General features: G+C 44.2%; 1 protein-coding gene across 4 annotated transcripts in view; it reads right to left on the minus strand.

The window, feature by feature from the left end:
* DLGAP4 (discs large homolog associated protein 4) overlaps window positions 1–14,217 on the minus strand; it is a 124,601-nt gene that overhangs the window by 84,102 nt on the left and 26,282 nt on the right. For 3 of the 4 annotated variants that reach the window (XM_015413377.1, XM_015413378.1, XM_015413376.1), the window contains exons 3-4: window positions 11,385–11,593; window positions 3,777–3,891 (exon numbers count right to left, since the gene is read on the minus strand). In XM_015413377.1, coding sequence (XP_015268863.1) covers window positions 3,777–3,891; window positions 11,385–11,593 — 324 coding nt within the window. Of the gene's footprint in view, window positions 1–3,776; window positions 3,892–11,384; window positions 11,603–14,217 lie in introns of all 4 variants that reach the window. The other variant, XM_015413375.1, reaches the window with a different exon arrangement.

A 14,217-nucleotide genomic window follows, 5' to 3' on the forward strand; every position in this document is an offset into this window, starting at 1 on the left:
CTGCCAAAATTTGAGATAATTACTCATGAATTGACTTAATACATGATTGTATCAGTATCACTGAGAATCACTATTATAGTTCACGATGCTCTTTTCAACAGCACTGATAATTGAAAAAAAACCCACCCTTATTACAAATGTGAATGATATGTTTGCAATCAAGTTGTATATCCAATTCAATACCCTGAAGGAGAATGCTTATTCCTAGGGTCTGTTCCAAATCTCAGGAAAGTGCTCAAAAAGAATGGCGATGGGGAGATGCTTCTGAGACTCTAGACTTTAGGACCAAGCTGATGCTAAGAATTTCCATTGCCAGAGACCTAGAAGGATTATATGTTGCTTCCTCTTAAAGGACTGGCTAAAAGACTTTGTTCATATGTGAAATGAGTTCGATATTCTTGATTTGGAACATCCAAAATATTGATGATTAGTACTCCTCACTGGAGAAATGTAACATAGTAGCCTCTATTCTGAGGATCTCAAAAGAGCATCACAAAGTACCTTTACAGAGAAAACAGGTCAACACACAGACTAATGGAAGATGCACAAACGGCACAAATTCAAAGACTGCACCCATATTGGCATGTTATCATGTGGTCTTATTATGTTCCCCATTGCCCATTATGTCCCTAGCACCACCCACTACTCTTTGTTGCCTCCTCCCAGCATGCAATTAAATTCAAGTTAATTTTTCCAAGGGACATTTTGACCTGGTTACCAGTCTTTGGAAGCCTCTGAATCAAATGAGAGAGCCACCTACCAACATCATCTGGCTCAAAACATTTCAGAAACATACTTCAGGAGTAACTTTCTGCATGTATTAGAGTTTTCACAAGGCCAGTCACAGTACCAAAATTCTACCAATGTTGCTGATGGTACCAGCCATAGTACAGACATATTAATTGGTAGTAGGATAACAACTGATTATTTTTTTTTGCTATTGCACAACTCATTCCTTAATGGTTTGGGGAAAGAGGCAGCAGTTGCAGTACAATGGAAGGAGGAATAATTGGGCACATATCCTTCAGATAACAGGGTGAGGCCTTTGGAGATTTAGGGTCTGGTATGGAGGTTCTGCTTCCATTATCCAAAGGCAATCTCTTACTAAAACTGGTAGGAGTATGAACCATAGAGATATGAACTGAGTAGTCAAGCAACTAAGTAAATTCTCCTTTGCCACTACCAGATAAGTCCACTTGTTATGGGAAAAGTGAGATTGAAGTCAGGGCCACACTGACCTAGTTCACACATTCCTCGGCCCTAGAGTGGAGTGGTAATTTACATTGCTGTGGTAACTTACATGTGTGAGTGAGCCAAACTCAGATGACACACCAGACAGAATTTTCACAGCACCAAGCAATGCTTTCAACAGAGTCAAGTCACACACTCTGATGCAAATTATCACATGAGGAGAAATCAAGCAACAAAATACATTTGTGAGCTGGCCTCCTGAACGTCTGAAGAGAGCACCATCAAGGAAGGTGTTGAGAAAGTTCAGGGAAGTGTAGTTCTATGCAGAGGTACTCCATTCTAAACACAGCAGTTTCAGTGAAATAACCATGCATATGATTGTACTGTTAAGTGGCTAAGTTGTGCGAGTGGAATGACACCATATTTATAGCTGAGAGAGTTCCTAACTGTCACTAGCTAATGTCTTTCAGAATGATTAGGAATTAGGAACAGTCTCTGTTTTTGATATTTGTCACTCCCAAATATTTGATGGGCATGTGGATATGGAAGACTCCCAGAGTTTCCACTCTGCATTGTAGCACAAGTGACCACTATAGCCAGTGCAATGAACTGTGACTTTTTGCTTTAGAAACAGTATTTGGAGATGGAGGCATAATAGATTAAATATATTTATAATAGATTAATAGAATATATTTATTTATAATAGGTTAATATAATATATTTATTTATAATAGATTATATATATTTTGCCGATTATATTTGAGAAGACCAGCGAGCTGAGCAATTAAATAAATTATGAAATGCACTCACATGGGAACGCCATCCTTATGACACCAAAACAATACTGCTAGCACTTTAACATTACATTGTTTTAATGAACTGGTTTTAGATGTTTCATGGTAAATTGATTAAGATGATTTATGGTAAATTATGTATTTATCTCTTGTAAGCCTCCCTGAGCCTGCTTAGGCAGGGAGGGTGGGGTATAAGTTGGAAAAATAAACAAGTAAATAATAGAATATGGAGGTCTTTTGAAGCACGGAGGTCTGTGTATCCAGCTGTTCAGTTCCTTCAGCAGAGCAACATTACTATTTGCAGAAGATGGGGTGACATTTTCTGCTTTTTCTTCCTCCCACTGTAGCTTCTCCCTTTGCTTCCTATGCTGCTCCTGATGGTCCACTAACACTCCCCCCCCTAAAATTTCAGGGGCCTCAGTGAGCTGCAGCAGGAAGGGAAAGCAAGAAAGCCCCACTCTGAGAAGACTGCAGACAATTCAAGTTTCAGTTTTATTTGCATTTAAGAACCCATAGGCCATACGCTATAAAACAAAATTTAAGAATTAAAAATCACAGTAAAACAAAAGTTTGCCATGTCCACAATACAACGTTTGCAGAAGCTACTCAGAAGTAACCCTAATCCTGAAGTATCAGGAATGGCCGAGTACTTCAGTAGCCATTTTCTACGAAATCTCTCTCTGGCTGTTGCACACTTTGGACAGGAGAAAAAGATACGGGGCAATGAGTCAACCACTGCCAAAGGACAGTCACAAAAGCTGTGGTCTGGAAGTGTCTTAAGGAAATGGCCCTTCATCTGGGCTGCTGGCAGCGCATTACAACATGTGATCATATATGACCACCTCAATTTTGGACCTGCCAGCATATTAAGATAGTGAGGCAGATCAAATTGGTTAATTCCCAGATGGAGTTGGGAGCATTTCCATCTAGCATCTTTTTGGAGGGAGTCCCAGTCCTTCTTAAGCAGCTTCTCTATAAGTAATGCTCGTCTTCTTTCAGTTAGTTTTCTTGATTTCCATAAACCTGCAGACAACTGGATACACCCAGTGTGCAAATGAGAACTGAGTCATACTTATCTAGAGTTTGTGATGGCTACCTTGGCTATTGTTTGTAGTGGGCTGCAGGAGAGCATCCTTTGTCCGTGATTCATTAAGACTCCTTACCTTCCCCCACAAAATGCAAACACTGATGAAACAGCCCTTCACATGGGTTTTTATCAGCCATACATATTTATAATTTTGCATATTTCCAAGGCCCATTCTAATGCCCATTCCAAGGCAACTAACAAAAAATAAACACAGAACCTTACATCAATAATCCTAAAATGGCCTGCAGTTCCCTTTGTCTCCCATGTGGGGCAGATGAGGAGATCCATTGGGGTGTGTAGATAAATGGTGCATGTCTGGAAGCCATTGGGGATTCTGTACAGGAATGTAGGAGAACCCCATAAAGCTGCTGACAAATGTGAAATATATGCAGTAGACACGATCACTTTTTCGTCTGCAGTAGTCTTTGGCAGAATGTTCATGCCTGGTGTGCCATGGAGTCTTTCTTTTGCTATTAGCGTTCAAGTGTGTATGTTCTTAATGTGTGATAGAAAAGTCTTTTAATTCAATCACTAATGTGTGCAATAGGGGGAAAGAACCTGGCTTAAGTGTCATGTGTGAAAGAGATCTCATTAAGCGATCTCTTTCCATGTTTGTGGGAACAGCCCTTCCTGCAGTCTCCCAGCTACCATCCCACTTGAAGACAGGTCCTAGTTGCCTAGCTGCCACTGCTGCTGGCTCTTACCTGGCTGATGGAACTGGACTCGTTGAGGTTTTCAGTGATCTGGTTGTATTCTTCCTCCCAGCTTGGGAACTTTGGAGGCAAGAGGATCTCAACAGAGTCTAGTCGGTCCAGACTTCTGTAGAATGAGAACAGGGACACTGAAATGACGAACAATTAACAAGACGAGAGAGGTAATCATGGATCCTGGAGGCAATCAGCTACTGAGAAAGACCTTCACTCCAATTTCATTTTCTGCATAAACAACGATGCTCTAAACATTCCTTTAATATATAGCCCAATCATTTACTCAGTAGCAAGTCCCACTGAATTCACTGATTGCATATGTGCCACTTGATGTTATGCGCACTTACTTGAAAAGCTATGTTCCATTTGGCTCAAAGGTGTCCAGGAAGAGCCCCCAGAAATAAGCACACAAACAAGGGGAAAAGTCCCATTGAACCCAGTAGATTTTACTTCAGAGTAAAGCTAATTAGGACTGTGTGACATGAAATATTTGCATTTGTCTATGCTGACATGGGCTAGAAACATGCATTTAAAAAATAAAATTATTCAGGACTCTAGAAGGAGACTGAATAATCTTGCTTGGCCAAAATAAAACCCACCACAAATGTGGGCCACTTGGGGCCTTCCTAGATTACTGTTCTTAGGAAACAGGGCTCCCTCAGCATTGTATCCCTCTCATGGGGGGAAGCAAGCATATAGCCAGATGTTCTTAAGGAGGCAAACAGCAGCATGGCTAACCCTTTCCATCTCAAGTGTACATATAAGTGATTGCACTGTTGTCCCTGGAAACTCAATTGTGGGAATACTACACTAGGTTGTGCACACACTAGCCAGAGAACTAAATGGCCACAGGGTGGCAATGGTGCTCCACATTAATATACTGTCTGCCCATCACTGAAGAGTTTGTGTTTTTCATATTGAAGCATGAAGCTGCAGGGGCACTCTGGCTTCCTCTAACTCATTTGGCTAGGCATATCTCCAAGACTTGAACACCACTGTGTTTAAAACCAACCCCACTGTCACTGCTAGAAAGCTGATCCACTGGACAACGTGATGGTGGAACACCCCATGCCAGCAAGCCCGAAGGCCAGTGCAAGGCCAGGGGAGCCAGCCATGCGGCAGCCTCCTGTGGCTAAGGCAGGGTTTTTTCTCCCCTAGGGGATTTTATTAGAAAGAGACTGAGACTGGGAAGGGCAGCCATGAAGGATCCAGAAAAGATCAACCAAGATCAAGATAAACCGTACCTTAGTGTTCCCCATTACTATGTATGGAAATGAAAGTTGGACAGTGAAAAAAAGATGACAGCAAAGAAGTTGATTCATTTGAAATGTGTTGGAGGAGCGTTTTGTTGATACCATGGACCACCAAAAAGATAAACAAATGGGTTGTAGATCAAATTAAGCCTGAACTCTCCATAGCAGCCAAAATGACTACATGGGGACTACTGTGCTTTGGTCACATGATGAAAAGATAAAACTCACTGGAAAAGACAATAATCCTAGGAAAAGCTGAAGGCAGCAGGAAAAGAGGAAGACCCAACTGGTGCTCCCTCTAAGCTGTGGAGTCTTGTGAACAAAAATTCTTTGTGAGTGAAAAGTACTGAGATCGGACATGTGGCATAGTGCTACTGGCGTTAAAAGCTGCGAGCGAGCGATTTGGCGACTGCTGACACAGGGATCAGCAAACCAGTCTGTGGGGGAGGGGTGCCGAACCTGCTTCTCGATGCCCAGTTTGTAAAAAGAGAGAAGCTGCATCTGATCCTTGCCTAGACGTTTTGTTCTCTCATCTGGAAGCTAAGAATTCTAATTTCAAAGGGTGTTTGTTGTGCTAGTTGCTTCACCGAAGAGGAGAAAAAGCAGGTATCTGAAACATATTCTGGGTCTATCACCTACAATTCCCAGTTATATCAGTGAAGGTTTTTTTAAAAAACTTTCTGTTTAGATCTGGCATGCTAAATTTAGATAGAGAGTGTCACATGTTCCTTTAGATGGAGACCAGCCGTCAGGTTAGGAAGATTCCTATTAACCTGGCAGGGTTCCCCATGATGTTCTGATGGGTAAACTAAAGGACTGTGGACTGGACTCTAGTTAGATGGACAGGGAACTGTTTGGAGGACTGCACTCAAAGAGCAGTTGGCAATGGCATTTCATCTGAATGGAGGGAGGCGTCCAGTGGGATGCCACAGGGCTCGGTTCTGGGTCTGGTACTTTTCAATATTTTTATAAATGATCTGGATGAGGGTGTGGAGGGGCTACTCATTAAATTTGCAGATGGCACTAAATTGGGAGTTGCAGCAAACACACCAGAAAATAGAGATAGAATTCAACTAGATCTGCACACACTGGAAAAGTGGGAGAATGTGAACAAGATGCAATTTAACAAGGATAAGTGCCGAGCTCTACATCTGGGGAACAAAAATAGGGAACACACGTATTGGGATGGGGGATATACTTCTGAGTAGCAGTGTGTGTGAACAAGATCTTGGGGTATGGGTGGACCGAAAGTTAAATATGAGCAGCCAGTGTGAGGCAGCGACAAAAAGGCTAATGCGATCTCAGGGTGTATCAACAAAAGCATAACATCCAAATTGCAGGATGTCATATAGTCCCGCTGTACACTGCACTGGCCAGGCCACACCTGGACTATTGTGTGCAGTTCTGGAGGCCTCCCTTTAAAAAGGATGTGGATACAGAGGAGAGTGATGAGGATGATCGGGGGCCTGGAAACCAAGCCCTATGAGGAAAGGCTGAGGGACTTGGGAATGTTTAGTCTGGAGGAGGTGGAGGGGAGACATGACAGCTCTCTTTAAGTATCCGAAGGGCTGTCACTTAGAGGCGGGCAGGGAGCTGTTTCTGTTGGCAGCAGAGGATAGGACTCGCAATAATGGGGTTAAATTAAGGGCAGGAAGATAACGGCTGCATATTAGGAAAAACTTTTTTACAGTAGGAGTTATTCAACAGTGGAATCAACTGCCTAGGGAGTTGGTGAGCTCCCCCTCACTGTCAGTCTTTAAGCAGCAGCAGGACAAACAGTAGTTGTCAGGGATGCTGTAGACTGATCCTGCATTGAGCAGGGGGTTGGACTAGATGGCCTGTATGGCCCCTTCCAATTCTGTGATTCTATGATTCATATTTATAAGACAGTGCAAAATGGGTGCATCAAAGGGCCAGCAGGTCTACATCCTTTAACCTTTATATATAACCTTCCTTTAACCAGAGATTCCAGTGCAAATGCATTAATACCCCATGTTACTAGATGCAAAGCTGAGCCCTGGATCCAAATGGAGGCTGACAAAACACATAATTGGTACCCATTGCCAAATGAAGACAAACATTTCCCCAGAATATACAAATTGTGTGACCTGTGAAGTAAAAAGCCATTCTGTGATAGGTGGACTTTGAGATTCTCAGAACCGGCAGGAAGGATCAAACTTAATTGTATTATTTGAACTGCACTGGATGCATTACTTTGTTTAGTTTAACACTGTTCTGTCCAAGAAGGCTGTCGGGATGCTCATGAATAACAAGTAACAAATAACAATCCTTGCCTGGAATTAGCGGCTTCACTGTGCAGCCGACCATTCTACCGTGCACCTACTGTCTGCCCTATCAAATGCCATGGCATGGACATGTCAATACATGCAACAGAGATCCCCCTCTGGACATGTGGAGAACTCTGCTAAGTAGACAGGGTAGTTCCTGTGCATCAGAGTCCAACAAGCTTTTGCATTGTGTTTGGTGTGTAATGTTGTATCAGCATTAAGCTGTTCACATCTTTAAAAATAAAATATATCTAGATGTGAAGCTATTGTAATGATGAAGGCTTCCGGCAAACATACAGGTAGAGAGCTCTTTAGCCAGTGCAACTTTTATCTGACCATGTCAGAAAAGGGACAATCACAAAATCCTATCCGTTCCTGTCTGTGTTAGCAGAATCACCAGCACTTCCCCAGACGTATGTAAAATGCAACTTTATAAACAAGCATCCCAAACCCTTTTTGGGTAGCATGGTTTTGAATCTTTTTGGATTAGTGTTCTAGGAAACTGAAACAAGTTTCACAAAACCAAACTGAATAAAACTTTGTTGGTCTTAAAGGTGCCGCTGGACTCAACCTTTGTTCACAAAACCAAGAAATTCCCCTAGAGTGGCCAACAGATGGTGGTAGAGCTCATATTTTCACACCAGTAAAGCCCTGCGATTGTCTTTATTGACCATTTTCCACCGCCATCAGCAAGCTCTCCTGGAGCCTTCTTTATTGCATTTCCTGGGGTTCCTTGAGAGCCAAGATGTTTTTGCCCTGGGAGTGGAAGAACAGGTCAAAGACAGGAGAAAGGCTGGGGAAAAAAAGTGTAGGACGTTTCATTGTTCTGTTAATAACTAAGGCGGGGCAACTAGAAGCCCCCTTCCAATCTCTCTCTTCTCTGTAGACAGGAAACAGCGATCGCAGGCCAGTTTGGATGAAGGAGAAGTTTAAAGGGCTACAGGCTAAACTGGGACTGCTCTTAGGAACACTAATAGGAATAAAAATTTTATTGTAAAGATAAAACCTATGCGAAGAACATCATTACGTACATGGCCTCATTGCCATTTGTGTCTGAACTAGCCCTCTTTTTTTGTAGGATGCTTCTCCTTCCAAAGTCCAGAACTATTCATCTCCCTTTCCTCCATCCCTCTGGCCTAACTCCCAAAGCCTCCATTCAAAAAAAAAAATTCTATTACTTTTCTCATACACATTAGTTGCATATTATATTGATTTAGCACCAGCTGTTCTGGTCAGGAAGGAAACTTCTGTAATTGGGGAGAAACATGTGACAGCTCCCAACATTACAGCTGCAGTGTGAGTTATTTTATTTTAAACATCTTATCAAGGCAAAGAAGACTCTTGTGAGACCTTACAGATGAACCAGTTTATCGTGGGATAAGATTTTGCAAGTCAGAGTTGACTTCGTCCGATGCAGGAGCTGCTATATTCAGTTGGTACATGCATGAGGGGTGGGCTCTAGCTCTTGAAAGCTGATGGCCCAGTAAATGGGTTCATCTTTAAGGTGTCACAAGACTCTTTCTTGTTTTAGTTGCAGCTGACTAAGACAGTTAGCATCCGCATGAAATTGATCTCCAAGGCAGTTTACAATATTGTGATGTCCTTGGGGCCAGGGGCTGTTTCTCCACCCAGGCACTGGATCATTTTTCAGCCTCTTTAATAAAAAGCAGACACCAGGAGTGCTGTTAAGGCTGTGGTTTATTGCACAGCTCATCCAAAAGAAAAGAGTTCCAGGTGCACATGCCCGTTATAGCCTGGGGCCCTAGCTATCCCTCGTTGCCTCCACTTACCTCTGTTAAGGTTCTGGTCCTCTGGTCTTTACTATAGAGATTAGGGGAATTCCTAGAGCATTGTGTTGCCTCCACTTACCTCTGTTAAGGCTTTGGTCCTCTGGTCTTTACCATAGAGATTAGGGGAATTCCTAGAGCATTGCGCAACACAGTGACATCACTTCTAGGTTTTCATGCAAAAGTGCAGTCACTGTGTCACATGATGATCCCCCTCCCCATAATGTGCCCCCCAAGACTCCCAGGATTGCCAGGCACAGGCAAACTACATCTGGTCCAGCTACCTGGATGCCTTTACTTATTGCCTCTTAGCCACTGCAGCCTTACTACAGGGTAAGGCACTGAGGTGAGAAAGGAACTCACTGCTCTCCTGGCCAGAAATGCCATCTCCTTGGCCCATGAGAGAGACTGGACCTGTCTGCCCTCCAAAGTCACTGGCCTTGCCAGTTCCCTGGCTTCCTGCCCAGATGGCCCTCTCCCCTCCCTTCCTCCCACTCTGATCTTTCATTCTCCTTCCTCCTGCCATCCCCAGGTCTCTTAGCCTACCCATGAGCAATGCTCCCTCTAAGCTGTGGAGTCCTGTGAGCAAAAATTCTACTTTGTGAGCTAGTGGCATTAAAGTTGTGAGCGAGCAATTCGGCTACTGCACAAATCAGTTTGCTCTGGAGCCATCCTTCCTGAGCGAAGACAAAAATGTGTGAGCCGGAGGCTAAAAACTGTGAGCTAGCTCACACTAACTCAGCTTAGAAGGAACACTGCCCATGAGTAGGCTTTTAGTCCCAAGGACTTCCCTATGTCTGAGGCACATTTTATCCCCAAGAAGGCTTCTAATGGCAGTTTCCCAGCCTACCTGCACTTTCGGTGCTCTTGGGACCCAATCCTGCCTTTCTCTCCTCCTGGTAACTAAAGTGCACCTTCTCTTGGGCTGTTTCTTGATTCTCCCGCTGAACACCCCAACCTGAGATACCACGGTGTGTGACTAATATATTAAATGTATATGAGAAATTGGGTTAGCTTGCATTTTTATCTCTCCCTTCCTCCAAGGAGCTCTGGGTGGTGTCCATGGATCTCTTCTCCTTTGTTCTATCCTCACAATAACTTTGTGAGGTAGTAGATCAAGATGGAGAGCTGTGTTAATCTGTCTGTAGCAGTAGAAAAGAGTAAGAGTCCAGTAGCACCTTAAAGACTAACATAGGTCCCCGTCACACGGCAAAGTTGCTGCGGGAGAGGCACGGATAGTGGGTGGATTATCCAGGCCCGATCACACCCCAACATCTGAGAAGTGGAGCGCACCTGTGGCTTACCGCCGAAAATGCGTGTTAAAAAAGTAGTACCTCCAAAGTACTAGTAAACGTTTGCCACAGGCTGCCTCCAGACTCCCGTGGTGTGATCGTGCCGGCGTGCATCATTCCCCTCCAGTCCCTCATTTACCTGCTGGTGCCAAGGGAAGGACCCGTGGTGTGCCGCCGGCGCATCTGATCACGTAATCGCGGACCTAACTGCGCTGGGGCAGTTAGCCACGCCCCCCCCCCACGATATCCAGCCCGTGTGCCCGGGGCCAAAATTTGTGGTGGGGTATGAGCTTTCGTGAGTCACTGCACTCACTTCTTCAGAACTTTCTACTGTTTGTGAGTTAGGTTAGACTGCGAGACAGGGATTGGCCCAAAGTCACCCAGTGAGCATCCTGACTGAGTAGGGATGGTGAGAATTCTCCCAGCTCATCTCTTGGTGATGGAGTGGCTAAGAAAGATGACCCTTGGTCCTTCTTACTATGGTTAATAAAACCAGCAGTTTAAAGGAACTTATCTCAGAGCTAACAGAAGACTTTAAAAAAAATTTGGTATGCAGGTTGCTACGACAAGCTATTATTTTTACTGCCATCAGGAAAGGCTCTATGGGCGATAAAGAAATTAAACACACCCTTCTTTAGAAATAAAAAAAAATGATGTTCCTAGTCCTTTTGACTGCTAGAAAAATATTGGAAACTGAGAGTAATGTGTAATGGAATCTTAATAAACAAGAGGCTAAGTAGAAACTCTAGTAGAGGATAGGGCTCTTCATGACCTACAAAGTTTGTCATCCCTCATTTCAGGATTCTGTTCACAGGATGCTGCTACTGTAGCCTACATATCCCAAGTGCCCATACCTTTCCCCTTAGCCACCCCTGCAGTTAATATGGAAAAGGAGCTCATGGACACAGCTCATGCTTTATCTGAACTGTTACCAGAAATCCAGGTAGAACCAACTGCCTATGGGGCTTCCTGTTAATGGAGGTACCTCTGGGCGGTGCTCTGCTCACTAAGCGACTGTTGAGTGGCCTTGAGGTAACTCTGCCTCCGTGCTGCAGTTTTCGGGGATGGCTTGGGGCTGGTTTCAGAGTCTTCACTATCGTCATCCCCCATGGCTTTGATATAGCTCCCGCTCCGCATGCGTCGACATGGGATTTCATTGTCTTTGTCCTTCGTCAGCGTATTATTCCAGTCTCCCTGAGGCACCTGCAGAAAAAACACCCAAAGTGAAACAGAGCACAGTGGTGGTATGTGGCAAGGTAAGAAGGAGGGGATCCTGGGAATAGGGTGGAAGAATGGAAAACTGGAGGAACTCTAGGAGAGTGGGACATCAAAGCAGTTCATCCAGTATCCTGTATTTAGCAGTAGTTAACTCCTGATAAAAGTACAGATTTAAAAAAAGCCTTCACATAACAGTTACTCAGCTACTAATGTCATGGTCAGCCATTCCTTCCTGTAGTCTATGGCAACCAGCTAGGCTCTAGGGCTGCTAATTTCATCATCTCATAGCATCTTGTCTATCTTAAATTTAAAATACTTATTAGCTAGTCCTGCCTCCAGTGATGAGAAATGAAGTGAAAAAAACCTGTTTTACGCAACGATATATACAATTCTCTTGTTTTCTGAGCTCATGGGGCTGGTTTCTGAGTATTCACTAACATCTTCCCCCATGGCTTTAATATAGCTTGTCTCTCCACATGCACCAACAGGGGATTTCATTGCCCTTGTCAAGACAGTGAATGGCTTGGATCCAGAGTAACATTTCTGCAGGCCCAAAGATTTCTTGCTACATAGTGTGATTCTCCTGCATCCCCCCACTTCCTGCAGCAGCTTGAAATGGAACAGGATTTTTGGAGGGCATTTCAGAATGCTGGGGAGGGGGAGGCAGAGTAATCATGCTCAATGAGCAGACATCTTTGAGTCCACAGAATCGTTTGCCTGGATCCAACCCACAGTTTGCCTTCTCCTCTCGGTTCTGTGCTTTCATGCCAATAAAGGTTTTTGGGGGTGTGTGTGCCTTCTCCTCTCAAGTGCCAGCAAAGGCCCATTCTTTCTTTGTGGAGCCGTCAGGTGACCTGCTCAGCCACTAATATGAGATGGAAATGGGAAGAATAAAAACTCACCAATTCAAAGACTCTCCCTTCGTAAATCAAACAGAAGCTGTGGCACCTTTGCTGCAAAAGGCAAACATGGCTGCCCCTCTGGAATCCTCGTCTAAAGTTGCTCAAGGTTCTACCATGTAATAATGGCTCTCTTTCTCCACCTTTAAAGATCTTAATAGCACAAGAACAGAGGCCCTCTAGTCTGGCACTATTTTCAAGAGTGACCAGCCAGATGTTCTGCAAAGCTTATAAGGAGGACACGGAGGTGACAGAAACGTCCCTGATTGCATATCCCAGCATTCAATAATCAGATGTAGACTGCCTCTGGAGGTTCCGTTTTGCCGTCATGGGAAACAGTCATACAATTGATGAATTTGTACAATTCCCTTTTAAAGCCATCTGTAAAAGAGTGTCATCACCACATCTTGTGGCAGTGAATTCTATAAACCACATGAACACGAACCTTCGTTTGCGCAAGCTCTACTGACCCACAATAATCACCTAGTGTGAGAGCTGTAATATCTACAGGGGTCTCTATATTTTTCCTGGATGTATTCTTTATAGCCAGCTAGATATGATGGGGGAAAGTCTCACCAATTTCACAGAAGCCTTTGTCCCATGCTCGCTCTTCCATTCCCCCCGCTTGTTTTGGTCAATTTCACACCATTAGACCTGCGGCCGCCTTTTGACCTGCTTCTTCCCCCAATTTGCCCCGCCTCAGTGCAATCCTTGATTTCCCAGAAGTTTCCTGTTGCCTCGTGGTGAAGCCAAAACACACACCCCCTTTTCCACACCCACTTGCCCGCCCTGCTCATCTGCCACTCCTCGTCATGTTCTTTTAAAGGGTTAAAAATGGGGGGAGGGGATATGAAGAGGGCGAAGAAAGGGGACTGGGAGGAGGGAAGCGGCAGGAAACAGCCGCACACCAAAAGCTTTAATGGGAAATCCATTAGAATGATCCGGGGCAAAATACCCCGCATGGAACCAGAGGCAAGTACCATGTACTAAATCGGCCTCTGTGATCGGAGCTCCCACACTGGGGGAAAAAAACTAGTAGGAAGAAGTGTTGGTTTTATACCCTGCTCTTCACTACCTGAAGCAGTCTCAGAGCAGTTTACAATCACCTTCCCTTCCCTGCCCATGAGGTAGGTGGGGCCGAGAGAGCTCTGAGAGAACTGTGACAGACCCAAGGTCACCCAGCTGGCTTCATGTGAAGGAGTGGGGAATCAAACCTGGTTCTTCAGATTAGAGTCCACAGCTCTTAACCACTACACTACAGCTGAGGAAGCCATGAATCAGACTGGGGCCATGGTGCTTGTGGGACAGAGATCTCCCTTTCCTGTTCTCCCAATTTATACATGTTTTTTTCCCCCATGAGGCACAAAACAGCTTGGGAGAGGAGGGTGGAGATCTAAAGCTGGGAAAAAGCTTTCACTTACTGCTGTGGCCTCAGTCTGATTTGGTTCCCCCCAACTGCTACTGACATTTAAAAAAAAGGTAATTGCTCCCTTGTCCTGGAGACACATCACTAATATAAAGAGGCCTGCATGGGTGCTCAGCATGAGACATGCTATAAATCTACACATTTTATGTTTGATTCCAGATTGTGGCTATTGCCAGATTCTTTCTTTCTTTCTTTCTTTCTTTCTTTCTTTCTTTCTTTCTTTCTTTCTTTCTTTCTTTCTTTCTTTCTTTCTTTCTTTCTTTCTTTCTTTCTTT

Source organism: Gekko japonicus, unplaced genomic scaffold, assembly GCF_001447785.1.
Source record: "Gekko japonicus isolate JY-2015 unplaced genomic scaffold, Gekko_japonicus_V1.1 scaffold79, whole genome shotgun sequence".
Classification (NCBI taxonomy): Eukaryota; Metazoa; Chordata; class Lepidosauria; order Squamata; family Gekkonidae; genus Gekko; species Gekko japonicus.